Raw genomic sequence first — 17,801 nt, forward strand, 5'->3', positions numbered from 1 at the left:
TCCTTCTATATGTCTGTTGTCTGTGTGGAAAGTGAGGCTGATTGGAGAACTTGGTAAGTTACCTTTACCCACAAAGAAATACTAAAAATGTTAGCCTTCTAATAAAGGGTTAATTGCATGGGGTGCTGGGTATGTTGCTAGTTTTGTTTGTGTTTTTAGGAGGAGGATTTTCACTATTGATTGGTGCAGAGATTTTCCAGAATTGCTCCGCACAGTAAATGTATGTTTGCTGTCAAAGCTAGAAAACAATTTATTGGAAGTGAAAAAATAATAATTCACCCCACCCCCAAGCCTTCTTCAAATTTATAACCATGTTGAACTCTAAGGGATATTTATTATAAAGTCCTTTATTCTAAGTGCATGAAGAGCAGAAGTCTAAAAGCAAACAATGATAATAAACATATTTTTAAATATCTTTGTGTGTGTGTGCGTGGAATTTTGCTAGCTGTCATATTCTGGGATTTCCTCCGATCTTGGGAGGCAGAGAATTGGCAAGGATTTTCAAACCATTTCATTGAGTGTATGTATATGTTAACTCTCACATGAACCCCAGCCACCAATGCTGGGGCACAAAGCGGGGAGATTTTTTTTCTGTTTTCCTGTCCTGTCTCTGCATGGTACTGAGCATAGTCCGTGTCTATTGTTTGCACTGCTATTAATGCCATCCATTGGTATATGAGCATTGGTTGGAAAGGGTTCATTGCTTTTTTGTCTTAAGGTAATGCTTTGTTGGAATATATTGGCCTCCACACTTTTTGCTGAAGCCTGGTTCAGTCTGAGCAGTCACATTATAAGTCACTAACAATGGCAAAGTCATATGTTCTCCCAGCAATAAACCAGCTGTCCCCCTTATGTACTGCATTTTTCCAGGTGACCAGTCTCTATTTGTCATTGCAGTGTTGGGGCGACAATCATGCACTGCAACTGGGAAAAACAGGAAAGTAGCTCAGGAGAAAAGGAGAGAGGAAAAAAATACTTAAAAAACACAGAGATACTGTGACTCATCTTTGGACTGTCTAAGACCCCCCAGATTTGCATCCTTAATTGGCTTAAGAGTTACCTTATTTCAATATTTTCCATTTCCACTGAAAACACATGGCATTAAATTTCATCTTCTTTGTACAACCCTCAATTGCCAAGGCCAATAAGCCCATTCAAAGCATTATTTTAGAGAATTTTTTTCCTCTTAAAAAAAAAGAAACGGAAACGCTAATTTTGGCAGCAGGCCGGATGAGGCTTGCTCGTTGTGTGTTACGTACCAGCACGTGCAAGCCCATTTTTCTGCTCGCTGCAGACCCTCTTCTTCTGATCGGCATCTAATTCCTGTGGCCTTTGTGTCTGAGAAATGGTTTGAAATCTCCTGCTGACTGGCCGAAGTCTGTTTTACTTCCTGGGGGCAGGGCAGACGCCATGTGTCTATTTCCTGGTACGTACCACTCTTACAAATTTTTTTTCAACCACTCCACCTCACATAACTATGAACATTTCTGTGCATAGCGAGGTCTCCTTCACCATTGTATTTCCTGTGTGATGCTTACCAGCTAGCTGATCCTTTTTTTAAACATTTGACTTGACCTAGGTGCCCCGAGCAGGGGATGATAAATGTCTTCTAAGATAAAAGGGGGACTTCGTACCAACATGGCTTTTCCGTTTGGTGAATTAGAGGTGGGCAGGAACTAAAATTCAAGACCCATTCACCCTGGATTTCATGGAGTGATGGCCTCTCACTCTTTAGAGGGCCAAACTAGATCACCCAGATGAGAGCACGCTTAAACTTTTGAGAAAGTTCACCTCTGGATCCAGACCTTGAGTCCCATGCGGGAACATCTCTAGAACTGGTTTGCTTTCAGCAAATGTTGTGAACATCAGTGCTATTAAACGGCCTCCTTTTGTGATTAACTTTTTGTTGCATGATGGAACTCCAGAGCCTGCGCGTATTCTGTGCATAGTCGGTTGATAACCTAGAGCTCACGTGGCTGGGATTCTGTAATAAGGGACCTTTTCATGCTTCCACTGCAAGAGTAGCGACAAACCCCTTCTTTACCTTGCAGGAAACCATATCTGCCATCCTTTAGGCTGTCTGGGGAGTCTCCAGACCTTGGGGGCTGATACACCCACACTAGTATAAAAAACATTGTTTTGCAGATCTCTCCCTCTCTCTTTTTGTTGGGTTTTGTTTTTTTTTTTTTAGCTTGTGCCATTTCCTCCTCCTTTTCTTTCTTTGGAAGGTGGCATTGCAGATAGCAGTGGGAGGAAAAGCAATTAGGATTAACTATGTGGCATTTTACTGTAGGGCAGCACTGCCAGTTTGAGCCATGCGCTCAGGCAAATTAATTGGTCAGTTCCAAATCCCTGCTGTAATGAATCACATATTCACTCTAAATGAAATTTCCAACCTTCCCTAACTGCAACTTGCTCGAAATAACCTTTTTAACTTGATGCTCAGTTTTTGAACACAGAAATGTAATTAGATTAGAATGGAAAGAGAATAAAAAGTTAATAGTCTCTGCTGTGACTTGGTATGGTTTTGTCTGGGCAGGCAAGGTGAAATGTGCCCGTCTAGCTAAGTGCATTGATTAGGACGGGATATACAAGACGGCAAATATTTTATCAGGATTCGCATCACAGTCTTCCTTCTTTGTCTGCAATGCTATAATGATCATGCTGATTAAAGCTACAAATGACACTCCTTTTGTAGCTGAAAATGAACATGGCAACCAAGAACCTGGTGTATGGCTGGAGGAGTTTCATTTTTGTTGTGGTAAAATCTCTGTACCAATCAGAGCCAGACGGATGCAGGACTTTGCCGTTACATTAGAAAGACAATATGATAAACCCGCTGCACCTTGTAAGCTATCACACACACCCATGACATGGGTGGGACTCAGGTCAGTAGCAGGAAAAAGTTCTTTCCCCACATGTACAGAAATTCCTCTGTAGGGGGTGCAGGAGGTAAATGGGGACTGGCCAAGCCCCCGCTTCACTAACGAGGGGGATGTGAGTCGAAATATAAAGCTCTGAATCCCAGGATGCATCGATGCCCCAAGCACCTTCTTTTCCAAAGCGGGTGTTGGCTCATGCTGCAGGATATTTCTGGAGGTGTACAGAGAGCACTGAGCACTGCAGTTGGATTGACCAGGATGGGTTTGACCTCTAGGTCAATTTTGCTGTGTTTAATACCCAAAGCAAGGACGGTTTAGTTCTACGTCCCTTTTTATCTGACCCTCCAAATTCAGTGGGGATAGCAAGAGTCTACAGTTCTGGACTCTTGTCTTTTTTTTTTTTTTTTTTTTAAAAACATTCCAGTAGTGTTGTGACGATTTAATCCCAAACGGCATGTAGGCCAGAGACCCTGCCCCATGTGTGGCCCCACTGGGCTCTGTGGAGCTACTCACAGACATAAGGTTCTGCAGGACTGGGACCTTAGCTGGGTCAAACTGAATACTTTAAGGTTCACACGTCACTACCTAGGACAAAGTGTCCTTAGAACAAGGATTGGCTATATGGAGATGTTTAGCTTGGGAATTGTTACTTACCATTCTACTGCGCTGTCACTGGATTGACCCTTCAAAATGCAGTGAGAAATGGTGAGCTTAAGACTGTTTCCCAGCTCCTATTTCTAGGACTGTGAGTGGTGTAAAATGTATTTAGAAGTTCTTGCTGACTTCAGTCTGCAGCCATCTGCTGCAGGTGTGAATATCTTCTTGGCTGGATTTGATAGTACCAGCAAAGCAGCCTGAAGCTGAGTAAGTCACCTTTAACCAGGTGCATCTCAGGAGAGATGGAAAGACTTGCTAGAGAGCGCAAAACCACTTACGTTCAGGGGTTGGATCCTGCATTCCTTTTCCCAGAGCATTTAAACCTCTTTCACTGAAGAGTTTGGGGTGTGTAAGAAATGCAGGATTGGATTAGCTGTAGCATGACCCAGGCCACTCAACATCCCGTAGTGAAATCACCCTAAATCATAGTTTCATTTATGGAACAATATAAATTATATCAGACTGAACATTTCTAGCACCTTTCCTCAAAGGAGCTCAAAGCATTTTACAAGTGTTAATTAATTACACCTCACAGCACTCTTGGTTAGTAGTTATTATCCCAATTCACAGATTTGGAAACTGAGGCACAGAGAGGGTATCTGGCTAGAGAGGGAAATGGTGAAGAGCCAAGAACAGAACACATGGATGGGTCTGCACAGAGCTTTTGTAAATTAACTGAAATCAGGTGAAACTAGTTCTGACTGCAAGTTGAAAGCAGATACTGAATACTAAAAAGACCACCTGCAGTGAAAAATTTGTGAGCAACTCAGAGGCTGAAATATGTTCTCCTTAAACATTAGCTGAATGTGAGTAAGTTAGGACAATGAATAGTAATAGTGATCTGCTTACAGGGGATTTGCAAACCAAAAAGTTTGAAATTTGATGAATAGTTCATCCAGTTCCAATTACAAACCTGGAATGCAGGGCAAGTTGGTGACCTTCAGAGGTTTGCTAATTTAGGAGGAATTTCTGGGGACCCTGGAACAGACTACGATTTCCAGTGGACAACTTGAAAATGACAGAGATTTTACATGGGTTTGACCTGGAACCAGGCAAAACTTGGCTGATTTGGTTGAATTTCATTTTGATTCTTGGCCTTTGTTCAAAACTGAAATTCGGAGTATCTCCGAGATAGAAACTGAATGGTTTTGCACAAACTCCTGTGAATCAAAATGTGGTGTTTCACCTGGTTCCTGTCCTGAATTCTAGCCTCCTGCTGTGTTTGACTGAACAACCTGGAATGAGATCATATAAAATTCTATAAGGCACATCACTTGCTGACCGAGTTTGCACACGGGGGCCCTTCAGAATGCAATATAAATATTACATGCAGATTACAGTGTATTAATTAAATAGCATTTACACAGAGTTATGTAAGTGTTAAGCATTATTATTATATAAATGACTATTTGGGATTCTAAAATGCTGGCAGTATCAGAGGGCTGAAACTGCCCCATCTTTCACACAGAGTAGGTCGAAGTCACAGCACTTCGCGGTAATTCTCTGCTTTGAAACCTGCAGCCTGCTGCTGTGATGCCCTCGTTCTGCCTTACAGCACACATTTTTGCGTTAATATTAACAGATAATGAGTCATCATAAAATATCCAGGCTTGTCTTAGAAAGAATAACAGCATTGCATACACAGACCCGTTACAAGAGATTAAGTATTCTAAAGCATCCAGTTAATTAAGACTTCAGTGCTTTCCATGGGTGAAAGCTGGTATTTCTGTCGTCACCTTCCAGCACGAGAACTGAATAGATTGCATTAAAAAACGTCAAACAAATTACAAACTATGCTTTTTTCTGTTACAGATAAAATTTGGGGAAGGAGCAAAGGGTAAATTGGGCTCCCATCTCCCTAAGAACAAGTTCTTGATAGTCTTTGACTTTCTCTTTTAGGAGATATTTTTCACTTGGGCAACCAGGGCACAGAGAAAACATAACCCAGAACAAATGTACTGTGCCAGCAACACGCTGTTTGGCTCCAATCCTGCCAGGAGCAGAGCACTCGGGCTGGGCTGAACACAACAGCGCAGCTCCTGTGCTTAAAGTTCAGCACATGCTTAAATGCTTTGCTGGCTCATGGCAAGCTGATCAGCACCTGGCATGCTGAACCCTTTACTGACCAAGGACATCTGCCAGTAGCTTGTGGTCTTAAACGAAAGAATGAGCGATCTTAAATTAGAAGCATTTAAAAAAACAACCAGAGAATCACCTTCTGATAAGATCAATAGCACTTTCAGAGTCTCAAGGAAAGGTCATTGAGAAACCATCAGGAAGTCGTCCCCACTGCATGACAAATCGGTTCCTAATACTCAGGTAGAGGTCTAAGTCAGTTCTACACCAGAAACTTTTGTCAGTGCAGCACTATCAGTGATTTGGGGTGACATTTTGATACCAGCAGTAGCTCTAGTATAAACACAGTTATACCAGCATAAAATTGCTTTTGCTGGTATAGCTTATTTTGCTCAGGGCACCGGTATAAATTATGCCAGCAAAAGCAGTAGTTTAGACACAGTTATACCAGTGTAAGATCATAAGGATAGCCATACTGGGTCAGACCAGTGGTCCATGTGGCCCAGTATCCTGTCTTCCGACAGTGGCTGTTCCCAGAGACTTCACAGGGGATGAACAGAACAGGGCAATTTATTGAGCGAGCCATCCCCTGTCATCCAGTCCCACCTTCTGGCACTCAGAGGTTTAGGGACAACCAGAGCATAGGGTTGCGTCCTTGACTGTCTTGGCTAATTACCATTGATGGACCTTTTATCCTCCATGAATTTATCTGATTCTTATTTGAACCAGTTCTACTTTTGTCCTTCACAACATCCCCTGGCATCAAGTTCCACAGGTGGGCTGTGCATTGTGTGAAGAAGTATTTCCCTATGTTTGTTTTAAAGCTACTGCCTATTAATTTCATTGGGTGATGCCTGGTTCTTATGTTATGTGAAGGGGTAGATAACACTTCCTGATTCACTTTCTTCACACCAGTCATGATTTTATAGACCTCGATCGCAGCCCCCCTTAATCGTCTCTTTTCTAAACTGAACAGTCCAAGTCTTTTTAATCTCTCCTCATATGGAACTTGTTCCATTCCCCTCATCATTTTTGTTCCCCTTCTCTGTACTTTTTCCAATTCTAACGTATCTTTTTTGGTAGGGGCTGGCCAGAAGTGCAAGTGGTATTCAAAGTGTGGGTGTACCATGGATTTATATTGCGGCACTACAATATTTACTGTCTTATCTCTCCCTTTCCTAACGGTTCCTAACATTGTGTTCGCTTTTTTTAACTGCTGCTGCACATTGAGCAGATGTTTTCAGAGAACTATTAATGATGACTCCAAGAGCTCTTCTTAAGTGGTAACAGCTAATTTAGACCCCACCATTTTGTATGTATAGTTGGGATTATGTTTTCCACTGTGCATTACTTTGCATTTATCAACACTGAATTTCATCTGCCATTTTGTTGCCCAGTCACCCAGTGTTGTGAGATCCCTTTGAAACTTTTCACAGTCAGCTTTGGACTTCACTATCTTTAGTAATTTTGTATCGTGTGCAATCTTTGTCACTGTTTACCGCTATTTCCAGATCATTTACATGTTGAGCAGCACTGGTCCCAGTACATATCCTTGGGGCTCCCTGCTATTTACCTTTTTCCACTGTGCTATGAAAGTGCTTTTTTCAGGTATAGCTTATTTTACTCAGGGAACCGGTGTAAACTACACTGGCAAAAGCCTTGTTTTGCAGGTCTAAGTTGCACCTACACTAGGAGAACTTGCTGGAATAGCTTACAATAGTATAGCTATACATTAGACCTTTCCTAGTATGGACACGTCCTTGCCCTGCAGAACTGAGATGTGGCAACCTGATCCAAAGCTTATTGAAAGCAACCGGAGTATTTCCATAGAGTTCAGTCATCCCCAGGGCTTGATTGACGTGCATGTAGCTATGATGGATGGGAAGAACTGGAGGTATCTCTGTTAATGTTGAGGTGCAAAAGCCTGCCTCCCACGTGGTTGCTGGCGCTATGCTGGGTCTGTGGACGTGACACTCCACAAACAAGCAACCTCAGAGGCTGTTTTTCTTTGCTCCAAACCCCATGACAGTTGCATGCATTTTTTGTTGCGTTTGAATGATGTCGGTATGATATTAGCATTAGAGGAAAGCAGTAAATATCATCCCTCTCCCTCTTTTGATAGAAACAAAGAAAAGGAAGGCAAACAAGTATCTTAATCCTCAGTAAATACTTAAAGTAAATGTAGAGAGCCACATTTTTGCCCTCGGTTATAACGGTCATGGGTTTGCCCAGTTGTAACAGAGGGCAGAAATTGTACTGTAGTGTGTGTTTAGCATGGGGTGCCTGTTTCATAAAGGTTGAGTCAAAGAAAGACTAGTCTTGCAGTGAAAGTACTAGACTGGCCTCCCAGAAACCTGGGTTCAAGTCCCAGCCCTATCACAGGTGCCTAGTGTGATCTTACAGAAGTCTCTGTTTGCCTCAGTTCCCCCTTATTAAATGGTGGTGATGATGATACATCCTTTGTCTGTCTTGTCTATTTAGAATGTCAGCTCTATGGGGGTAGGGATTGTCTCTTACAATGACTTTGTTTAGCATCCAGCACAATGCTCAGACCTCTCTCTATGTGCTACAATAATTAATAAGAAGGAAGGTGTTTGAGGACTCGTTCCTCTCCATTCACCTTAGTCAGAGTAATCATTATTGAGGAAATACCCTTTTGATTTAATAAGATACTTATCTAAAAGACAATAACTATCAATTAATTGTGAAGATTTAATTAATGTTTAATAACTAAAAGAGATATGTATCTCTTACATGGCAGTTAAGCCGCTATACATATATTTTAATTATGATGTAGCATTTATTTAACATACAATCTTGTCTTTTTAAATCTAAATTAAATGCATATTTGAAGTGTTTAAAGTGTTATGAAAATTTCACTCATGCACACACTCGTGCACTCACTGCATGTAATGTTTGCACACATATGCACTCTCAATTACATGCAACAATGACATATGCACATGCCTCACAGATCACACAAAAAGGTGTGCATACTTCATGTCTACACATACACATCCATACGGAGTCAGCTCATGCATGGAAAATCCACCACTAAGCACAAATCATATATTCACACATAGACACAAATAACTACACACATTTATGCCAACACACATACATGCATATACGCAAAAACACACATGCACACCAAATATATGCAGCATATACATGCAGATTCAAACGCTAACATGTGCTCATTATTAGAAGCAACAATTTCCATATAGAAGATTTAAAGACTATTATGTTGTGAGTGAGCTTTAAGAAGATGACAAATTAACAGCTAAAGAGAAATTTCAGTGGGATCTCTATTGTTTGTGTTTAACCAGTTTTCTATGGATTCCTTTAGGGCATTTAAACGTTAGAAAATCATGTTAGTGCTCATATTCTTCTTCGCATCTGCCAAGCCACTCAATATGCTGCTTAGTCTGAATGTGAAAAGGTCTAGAATTCAAAGATGATCAGAAATGCATTCTGTTTTGGAAAACATATTGAGGAGATAAACGTGTGAAATAAGAGCAGCTAAGCCGCTGAGTCATTCCCACTGTTCTCGAGAAGCATCTCTACCAACACCATTTCTGGAAAGCTGCAGCCTACCCCAAAAACACACTCAAGGTTTAGGTGAGCCGTACAAATCTGAAGCTTTTCAAGAGATGTTTGAGTAGTAAGCCAATCTGAAATGCATCAGATGAAGTGAGCTGTAGCTCACGAAAGCTTATGCTTATGCTCAAATAAATTGGTTAGTCTCTAAGATGCCACAAGTCCTCCTGTTCTTTTTGCAGATACAGACTAACACGGCTGCTGCTCTGAAACCTATTTAAAAACCATGATTGTGCTATATCAGTCTTATAACAGAAATATGCAATACTGCTGCTAGTGATGTGTGACTATTAACAAGGTTTGAAGATCCAGGAATTCTCTGGGTAGAACAGTCTGGGTACATGCCAAGCCACAGAGGACCTAGTTATGGGTCCCTAGTTCTAGATTCAGTTTTGCCCCTGTACACGGTACCCTCAAAAGTAGATGACTATGGCCCCCTAAGTCGTTGTTCATCAAGTGAGTAGCAGTCGGTGCAGTAGCATTTTGCCCACATTCCCTCTTACCAGGCCCTTCATAGCAGGGTTTGCAGAGTTAAGTGAGGTAGGAGCTGGCTGCCCAGGAGATTCAGCTGCATTGCAGATCCTTTGGACCAGAAGAGAACTGCAAAAAGGCCAGCTTGCCATTGAGAGGCTGGCCCCAAAGTCTGGTGGTATTTTAAGAACATTATCCAAAATATCCCAACTTCTTGGTTTTTTAAAGTTGGATTGGACAGCACATGGCAATATGCATCCCTATTGAGACCTTCCAGTGTTTAGTGCTTCTGGTGTGACTAGCAAAACCATCAGAAAAGATTTTCTTAAGGTATTTTAATAGTCGGGTAATTGCTGATGCATAGTGGCTCTCCATCAAACATCAGGGCTTCGGGTCCCTCATTTTGGTAAAGGTCCCCAGGCTCCAGGAAAGCAGCAGAATTTGCTAGCCACTGGCCAGCAGGCTTCGCCTATCCATTTACATCAATCTGACTGTGTGGTTGTGTATTTACAATATGGATTTTTCTGCTCAGCAAGCTCAACTAAATGAGGAGCACCTAGTGCTCTTCCTCATGATATCCTGCAACCCTTCCTCATAACTGTGGCTTTTGTAGCTTTCCAGCCAACTGGTAAGATATTAATGGACTCAGTTTACTCATACAGTAATGAGTCTAGCAGCCAGGTTACTTTGTCCTTCACAGGAGGAGTCTAGTATGAAGGAAACTGGAAAGTGAGTTAATACTCTGCAGTGTATGCAGAGAAAAGGTACCGCAGGCAAACAAATGAAGTGGCATACATTTGGGATGCAACAGTTTTAATGGATGCAGGAGCTCAGCATGTCATTTCTGTGTGATGTTTAATGATTCATTTTGCAGTAAGACTAAATGTCCCAGGCTGGGCGATAGAATCTATCCCTAACATCATTCTTTGACTATGAACTATTACCATTGGGACACTTACCAATTACCATTTTCATTTACATCCATAAATCTTATTGTGGTACTAAGTTTCATGCAAGATGGAAGCATCCAGCATTTTAAGAGGATAAATATTAATAATTATGGTTTTAATGTAGGGAAAAGAACTAGCCAAGTATTCATGAAAACATGCGTGACTGAGACATTACCAAAAAAAAAACAAACCCAATATATTCTGGCTAAATTTACCCGTTATAATTTAATCTTTATTTTTCTTTTCATCCTTAACAGGATTCCATTGGTGAACCTGTAAAAAAAAAAAAAGGGGTTACCAATACCTACCATTTCTGTTTACCAGTAGGAGACTCAAACAGCAGCACTCTATGTGCCAAATATATTTTTATAAAAATGAACACACCTGTAGGAAACTGCATTTTCAAAGCGCGCATTTATGGGAGAAGAGAAAAAAACGTGCAAGCAAAGAAGCCTATGAAGAAAGGGGAAGTTAAGACGAAATAAAGGAAAAGGACTGAACATCTGGAGTTTGGGATATGGACTGTGATTCTGAACCTGTGCCAATAATACCATTATGTGCCATGTACTGATCTGAAAGACTTCACAAGAAGCTGAAGCTAAGTGAATTACACATAGAAATATTAGAGCAAACCGGGGTGGGGAATCTCTTCTGATAGAGTCAGTATTTCTGGTTAATATACATATATACATATAGATATAAATATATATATATATATACACAAACACACACACACACACACATACACACACTTTTTGTACTGTAGCAATTTTTGAAAATCGTAAATATTCATTTTTTAAAAATTGTGTCATGGGTTACAAATCTGATTTCTTTAACATTCTTCGTGTGAACTAAATAAACTGATGTTTTCTACTTTGGCAGCTTGCCTTTAAAACACACACACACACACACACACACACACACACACACATTTGAAATAAATTTCCACTAGTGAACAAATTGTTTGCCAGGCCCAATAAACCATTGGTTACAGAGGATTCCCTGAGAAGGCTCTGAAACTCTGTTAAAGTGACAGTTCTCTTATCCATTGTAGAGTTGCCAGGGTGTTGGCAAGACCCAGAAGGGATTATGTTAGACCTAAAGCAGAAACGTATGGCAGTGTTCATTTATATGATCAGTTGGTTCTGATAGTTCTGAAAAGAAAGAGAATGGTTAATAAATAGTATTTGGGGCTGTTTTGAAACAAAAGCAGAATTGAGATGTGTTTTGAATACAGTTAAAGTATGGATGCCTCTGGGCCAAATTGACAAAGACCATTCCAGTTATTGTGAAATTAAAAAAAAATCCCCAAATTTAAACCACACAGGCAAGGAATCAATAGGAGATCCCATGAGCACGGCCCTCAGATCTTAGCCCAGAATTCAAGTAACGGCACTGCTATGAAATAGCAATGAGCTGGAAGAACATTCTGTGTTTGGAGGGTAAATTTAAAACCAGACTTCATTCCAAATGGCCCCAGTTGATACTATTTAAATGGCCTGGCTTCTGCTCCATGTAAACCATTGTGCCCTGGCCAAGATCGTCAACAATTATCTCGTGCTATTTTCTGTGTGGTAAAATCAACAGAGACAAATTTCCCCCTTCCATTCCTCAACCCCAGTCACTAGACATTGCATCTGTAAAGACACCAAAGTGATCAACTCTCCATTGCACTTTCTAGTTTATGGTAAGACATCTGAGGCTAAGATACACTGGACTGGACTGCTGAAAATCTGAAAGCCGAGTCTGAAGGCTGCATCGGCGCCTGTATCCATTCATTAGACAATAAATACTGAAGAAAGTTCACAGAAATGAACAGCTGAAACCAGCAGCAAGGGTTACGGTCACTTTAAACCAGGTATAGGTGTTATAGTGGTTGCCCAGGGAAATGGAGTGGAGAACTTTTTTTACCTTTTGGATAAATGTATCAAGAAGGAGCATAGAAGGAAACCCTGAAAACAACTCTTAAGTTTCCTCTGTTTTATAGTGCCCTGACCCCTATTTGTATGTTTATGGTGTTATATCTAGGGGCTGGCCAGGGACAAGTTTTAAACATTACTCAGTTTGTGGGAAAATGTAGGAGAAGGTTCCACTGTTGACACTTGTGTTTCGCTCATATCAATATCATCTTATCATGGCAAATTATGAATCACCATATTTACACAAAGCCACTGCATTGATGATGGGTGAAGTAGCGTTTTACAATCCTTGTTCCCTCGTGGAGCTGCAGAGTACTTCCAAAAACAGGTGTGCAAATATTCATTCTGATTTTTAAATGCATTCACTATGACTGTGGCTCTGGGTATGCCTCTTCAGTGTTTGCTTTTTGTGAACTTGCTATTGATGGTGTTTTATTGCCATAAAGTGAATTTCTAAGTCACAGGTGAGTGCTCTTGAAGACTGAATATCAGATTTCTGTGTGTGATTATTCATGCCAGAAAAGCCTGTAATCTCATCCTATCAGAGAAGAAAAACAATTTTGTGTGACTCCTTTGGCCAATAACAACTAACCAATGTTGGACCTGATCCAAAGCCAACTGAAGTCAGTGGTGTCCTTCTATTGACTTCCCTAGGCTTAGATTACGTCTGTAGCACGAATAGCAAATGCTGATAAAGAACTACCGGTACCCAGCCAGTAAAAAAGACCTCAAATTATTTCGTATAATGAATAAAACTGAATGAATGTGTCAGTCTGCTCACAGAGATTCTGCCAGCAGAAAAGGTGAAGGCAAATTTCTTGTGATAAATTATGCTTTTGTTTAAGCAGCTCCAGTCTCTTTCTTTTTAATAACATATCACATGTCCGTTCTCGAGGTAGTCTTTTTTGCTAAGGGTAATAAAAAACTGTTTTGAACTTGTTGACCTATGCACTAAAATTTGCTGTTTGAACCTTTGCAGTGGGATGGAGGTTCTGATAATTGGCAGTAGGGTAGCAGGCGGAGCTGTGCTGGATAGCGAGATCAAACTCAAAGTTCAGTTTGGCTGTCATCTTTAAATACGAGGTATGGGAACAGCTCCACCCCACTAACAGCCGCTGATATCTATCCAGGGACTGCTTCTGCAGATTGAAAGGTGTCCTGCTGTGTGCACACTTCGACAAATAAGTAGGTGACTCTTCAAGATAGACTTTAGCAAACAGTTTTCAAAGGCTCCTCCTATCTCTAAAGTCTGCCTCCCTCCCATGCATGAAAGAGGGCATCTTCCATTTTACAAATGACTTATCAAACTCCCAAGGCTTGTAGCTATTTTTTTTAGATAGTGGCATCTGACTCATTTTAGCTGAAGCATACAGCACAAATCGTTCATATGATCTGACATGTCTAAAATACCAAACTCTGCTCTAGTGATTCTGATGTAAACCTGGAGTAACCAATGAAATAAATGTCAATGGAGTTAGTTTACATCAAGGTAACTGAGAGCAGATTTTTTAACCCAAAGCCCCTAAATCCCCTTTCTAAACTGCTCTCTCAACAGTGGGATTATCCAGAGCTACATCTATATTTATACATTAGGTACTAGACTCAATTTTTCTGTGACATTCAACATTTAATTATTTTAGAAGAGAGTGAAAACACTCCTCGTTATACCTAGGCAACGGTGCACATCGCACCTGTGAAACATTATAACTCATGCAATCGCTTGTCTTTCTAGATTACTTTCTATCCATTTTTAAAGCACCTGTGTTTTTCTAATCCACTGCTGAGCTCTGGGAGGAAATCTTCCTTGCCCTGCTCCACCATAACATCTGTGGGCCTGACTCAAAGCCCTTTGAAGACATTGGAAAGACTCCCAGTGACTCTGATGGACTTTGATTCGTGCCCTAAATTCTTTTTCTCAGAAGACCCAGCCACTCTAGAGCCACTCTGGCAATATAGATGAGACGTATAATAGAATTTTGTCAGTGTGCACTATTATATTTTTCCATGTTAAATTTTATCTGCCATTGTGCTGCTCAACATTTAATTGTCTACATCCAGCTTAAGTTTATCACTGTCCTTCACAGGTTTTATAAAACAGCTAATCAGCAAACTTCATCAACTCGGCATCCATTTTCCCTATGAATATTAACCCCCAAAGTAACCTAGTACTAACCTCTCTCCACTGTGTGCTGCAGCTGTACATTAGCAGTAGGTTTCATAGTGCACCTAATCAGTTTTTGTTCCATGACAAAACTTTTCTCCTGATACTATAGTCATTTATTGCCTGAGGGCCAGATTCTGATGCTCTTAAGTTGAGTAAATACCACTTGACTTCAATGAGACTGCTCACAGTGAGGCACTGTTCAGTATGAGTTAGGGGATCAGAAATTTTCCCCTTAATAATGTTTTACGGGTGACTTTAGAAAAATCTTTCAGAAAACACAAGTAAAATTGTGCTCCTGTGTGACATTATCTGCTATTTCAAACAACTCCAAGGCTAGGCAGACATGTTAGATTACACATACTTCCCCAAATACTCTGCTTTTGTGATTAGTTAGACTCTTCTATTGTAGCAGGGTGAAGTTTGCTGATCTGTAATTCCAGGATCTCCCAGGGCTACTTTTAAAAGAACTTCACCCCTGAGCACCACTGAAGTCCCACGTATAGCCTATTAAGCAGGATTTAAGCGGTACACAGTTCTTGTTTCCTGTTCTCTATACAGGGGAGAATTTCACATGAAAGGGCTGAAGCGCCTTCAGCAACTTCCCTTGGAAATATAATGTATGTGTATTCAGTGCTCTGCCTCCACCTCTCCAAAACATTACTGCCATCAGGGGCAGATACTGTCAGGCCCTTCCCCAGTCACCAGTGGAGTATTAACCCGTGGCCACGTAACAGCTTGACTTCTACCTCCTAAATTCAAATTCACTGAGGTGCTATGCTCATCCAGTGCGACATCCCAGACAGTATGATGCAAGCGCTATATTCGCTATATTCACGGAGGAGAACATACGCTAGATTGCTTTAGTAGTGCAGAAAGCTTAATTAATAAGCCTAACTGACTACCCTGTTTTGATGGATAATTCTACTAATCAGCATTATTATTTCTATATATATACGGGCCTTATTCTCCTCTGGCTCACGCTGGTGTAAATCAGGAGTGACTCCATTGGTGTCAGTGGAGTAACACCAGTAAAGCACCTTTAAGTGAGATGAGACTGAGACCCCCCCACAGCATGCACTCCTCAGAGTCCCACCCCAGTCTGTCAGCATATCACAACTTCCACACAATGAGGGTTACGCCGTCCTCAGCACCCCCTAGGGCACTCAACGGACTGTAGAGGCACTAACCACAATTAGCGATATACCTAATAAGCAACACTTTTTTTAAAGCAAGCAGTTAAACCAAAACTTGCACGATTAATGTGATTTTGGGGTGATTACTTTGGTGCAATCTGTTGATTCAGTATATGGGGGCTTTTGTATTTTACCAGTGTAAACAGTGCAGCCCTCAAAAACTATCAAAACTCGCCAGCACAGAGTATATACATTTTCCTTCTTTGTTTTACTTATATAGCATTGACCCTCTTCCAACTCTGAAGACTGTGTTTTGTACCTTTACCCATTGATCTTCTATTTATTTGTATTTGTTGGCTGCACTGTGTAGTACTTGTGGGTATTCCAATGTAATCCTAATGGCAGTTTGACATCATAAAATATATGTCAAATCCCTTATTCCAAAATGTTTGAAGGATTGTTACGTATTTTTGCATGTATGGTGTTAGAGTCTGAACTAGACTGCAGGAATATACTATAGTAGGGAATGGAGTGAACTTTGTACCCCATGTGAGGTAAGCAGGAGGGGCCCAAACTCCAATGGGATAAGCATCCTCAAGAGAGAATACCTTGGACCTCAGGAGACTCAAGTATGATTTCAGATGGCAACTTCAGGAGCCTTCCATACACTCTGCAAAAGGACAGCTTTGGTCACTGTGAGACCAGACAGGGGCAAAACAGAAAACAAAATGACATGCACAAACTTCCCTTCTTTGTAAGGACCAACAGCACTTGCACTTTATCAAAAGAATATTGACATCCCTCTGTATGCTAAACAAACCAATAGAGGGACCAGCCAGCAGACCCATCGGCAGGAGACATAGAATTCAAAACTGCAAATACGATTCACCGTGCAGAATTCTAATGTCCTGGCCTTTTATATGTTCAAATAAAAAACAACAAATTAGGTTTAATTCATTCCTTGTATCTAATGGTAGCCAAAAAAAAAAAAAAAAGTAGAATTATATGGTTGTGTGGAATAGATGCTTACCAATTCTTTTTCTGTTACATCAGGGAGAACAGATTCCCCCACACTCTGTATCTGATGATAAGAGTCTGTTTAGATTTACATTATGCCTTCAGCCAGATTTCGCCATGGGAATCTTACAACAGCAGCATGCCATCATCTTTCAGTGCATCCCCTTTCTGGTGAACACGTAGGCCACATCTGGGGCCGATGGTAAATGGCATAGTTCCATTGACTTCAGCTGTCACCAGTGGAACATCTGGCCCAAAATCCTTTAGCAGTGAAGAGCCAAATGCTTATGCCATAGAATTACTTTCCTCGTGCATGTAGTTCCACCGAGTTTAATGGGATTTAATCCTGTGAGAAAGCTTACTCGGGTGGATGTTGGTAGGATCAGGCCTAAGTAAGTATTTTGTATTACAGTCAGAACCAAAATCCCTTTTCCAGCCAAACTGCACTCCATAGGGTGGTGCGATATCCTGTACATCAAAATAGAGCATGAAGACCCCGGACAGTTTAGTTTTATTTACATTTACTCGGGGCAATAGCTTTTTCCACTCACGGGCAACCAATGTCAGAGCAAGTCTCCTGCAAATATGCCTTATATTTCAAGGGAGATATTGCAACAATGTTACGCTATGGAATATGGGGTATATATTTATTGTGAATAGATTAATGGATAATAAATGTCGATATGCAACCACATATAATACTAAGACTAGCATTCCATCAGAGGGTTCTGCTTGACACAGCAAGGATGGGCTGCTTTTCAGCCGAACTCCGTGACAGAGTTCTGTTGCGGCATATGTGGGATATATAATATCTATATGCAAACTTTAGAATGTTTCTTTCTGGAATTGTTTTCAGTTTACGTTCCGTGGGCTTGATTCTGCTAGGTTCTAGGCACTTACTGGACCCAGCTCAGAAAACTCCTTTCTCATGT

At 40.9% G+C, this 17,801-nt stretch overlaps 1 protein-coding gene across 2 annotated transcripts in view; it reads left to right on the plus strand.

The window, feature by feature from the left end:
- The window catches only part of AJAP1 (adherens junctions associated protein 1), a 118,387-nt gene extending 101,256 nt beyond the window's left edge, over positions 1 to 17,131 (plus strand). Inside the window, exons 5-6 of one of the 2 annotated variants that reach the window (XM_074933935.1) lie at positions 1,295 to 1,426; positions 10,894 to 17,131. In XM_074933935.1, coding sequence (XP_074790036.1) covers positions 1,295 to 1,367 — 73 coding nt within the window. In that variant the 3' untranslated portion in view covers positions 1,368 to 1,426; positions 10,894 to 17,131. The remainder of the gene's footprint in view (positions 1 to 1,294; positions 1,427 to 10,893) is intronic. The other variant, XM_074933936.1, reaches the window with a different exon arrangement.
- Positions 17,132 to 17,801: the final 670 nt, after the last annotated feature.

The sequence above is a fragment of the Natator depressus genome, chromosome 18 (assembly GCF_965152275.1).
Source record: "Natator depressus isolate rNatDep1 chromosome 18, rNatDep2.hap1, whole genome shotgun sequence".
Lineage (NCBI taxonomy): Eukaryota > Metazoa > Chordata > Testudines > Cheloniidae > Natator > Natator depressus.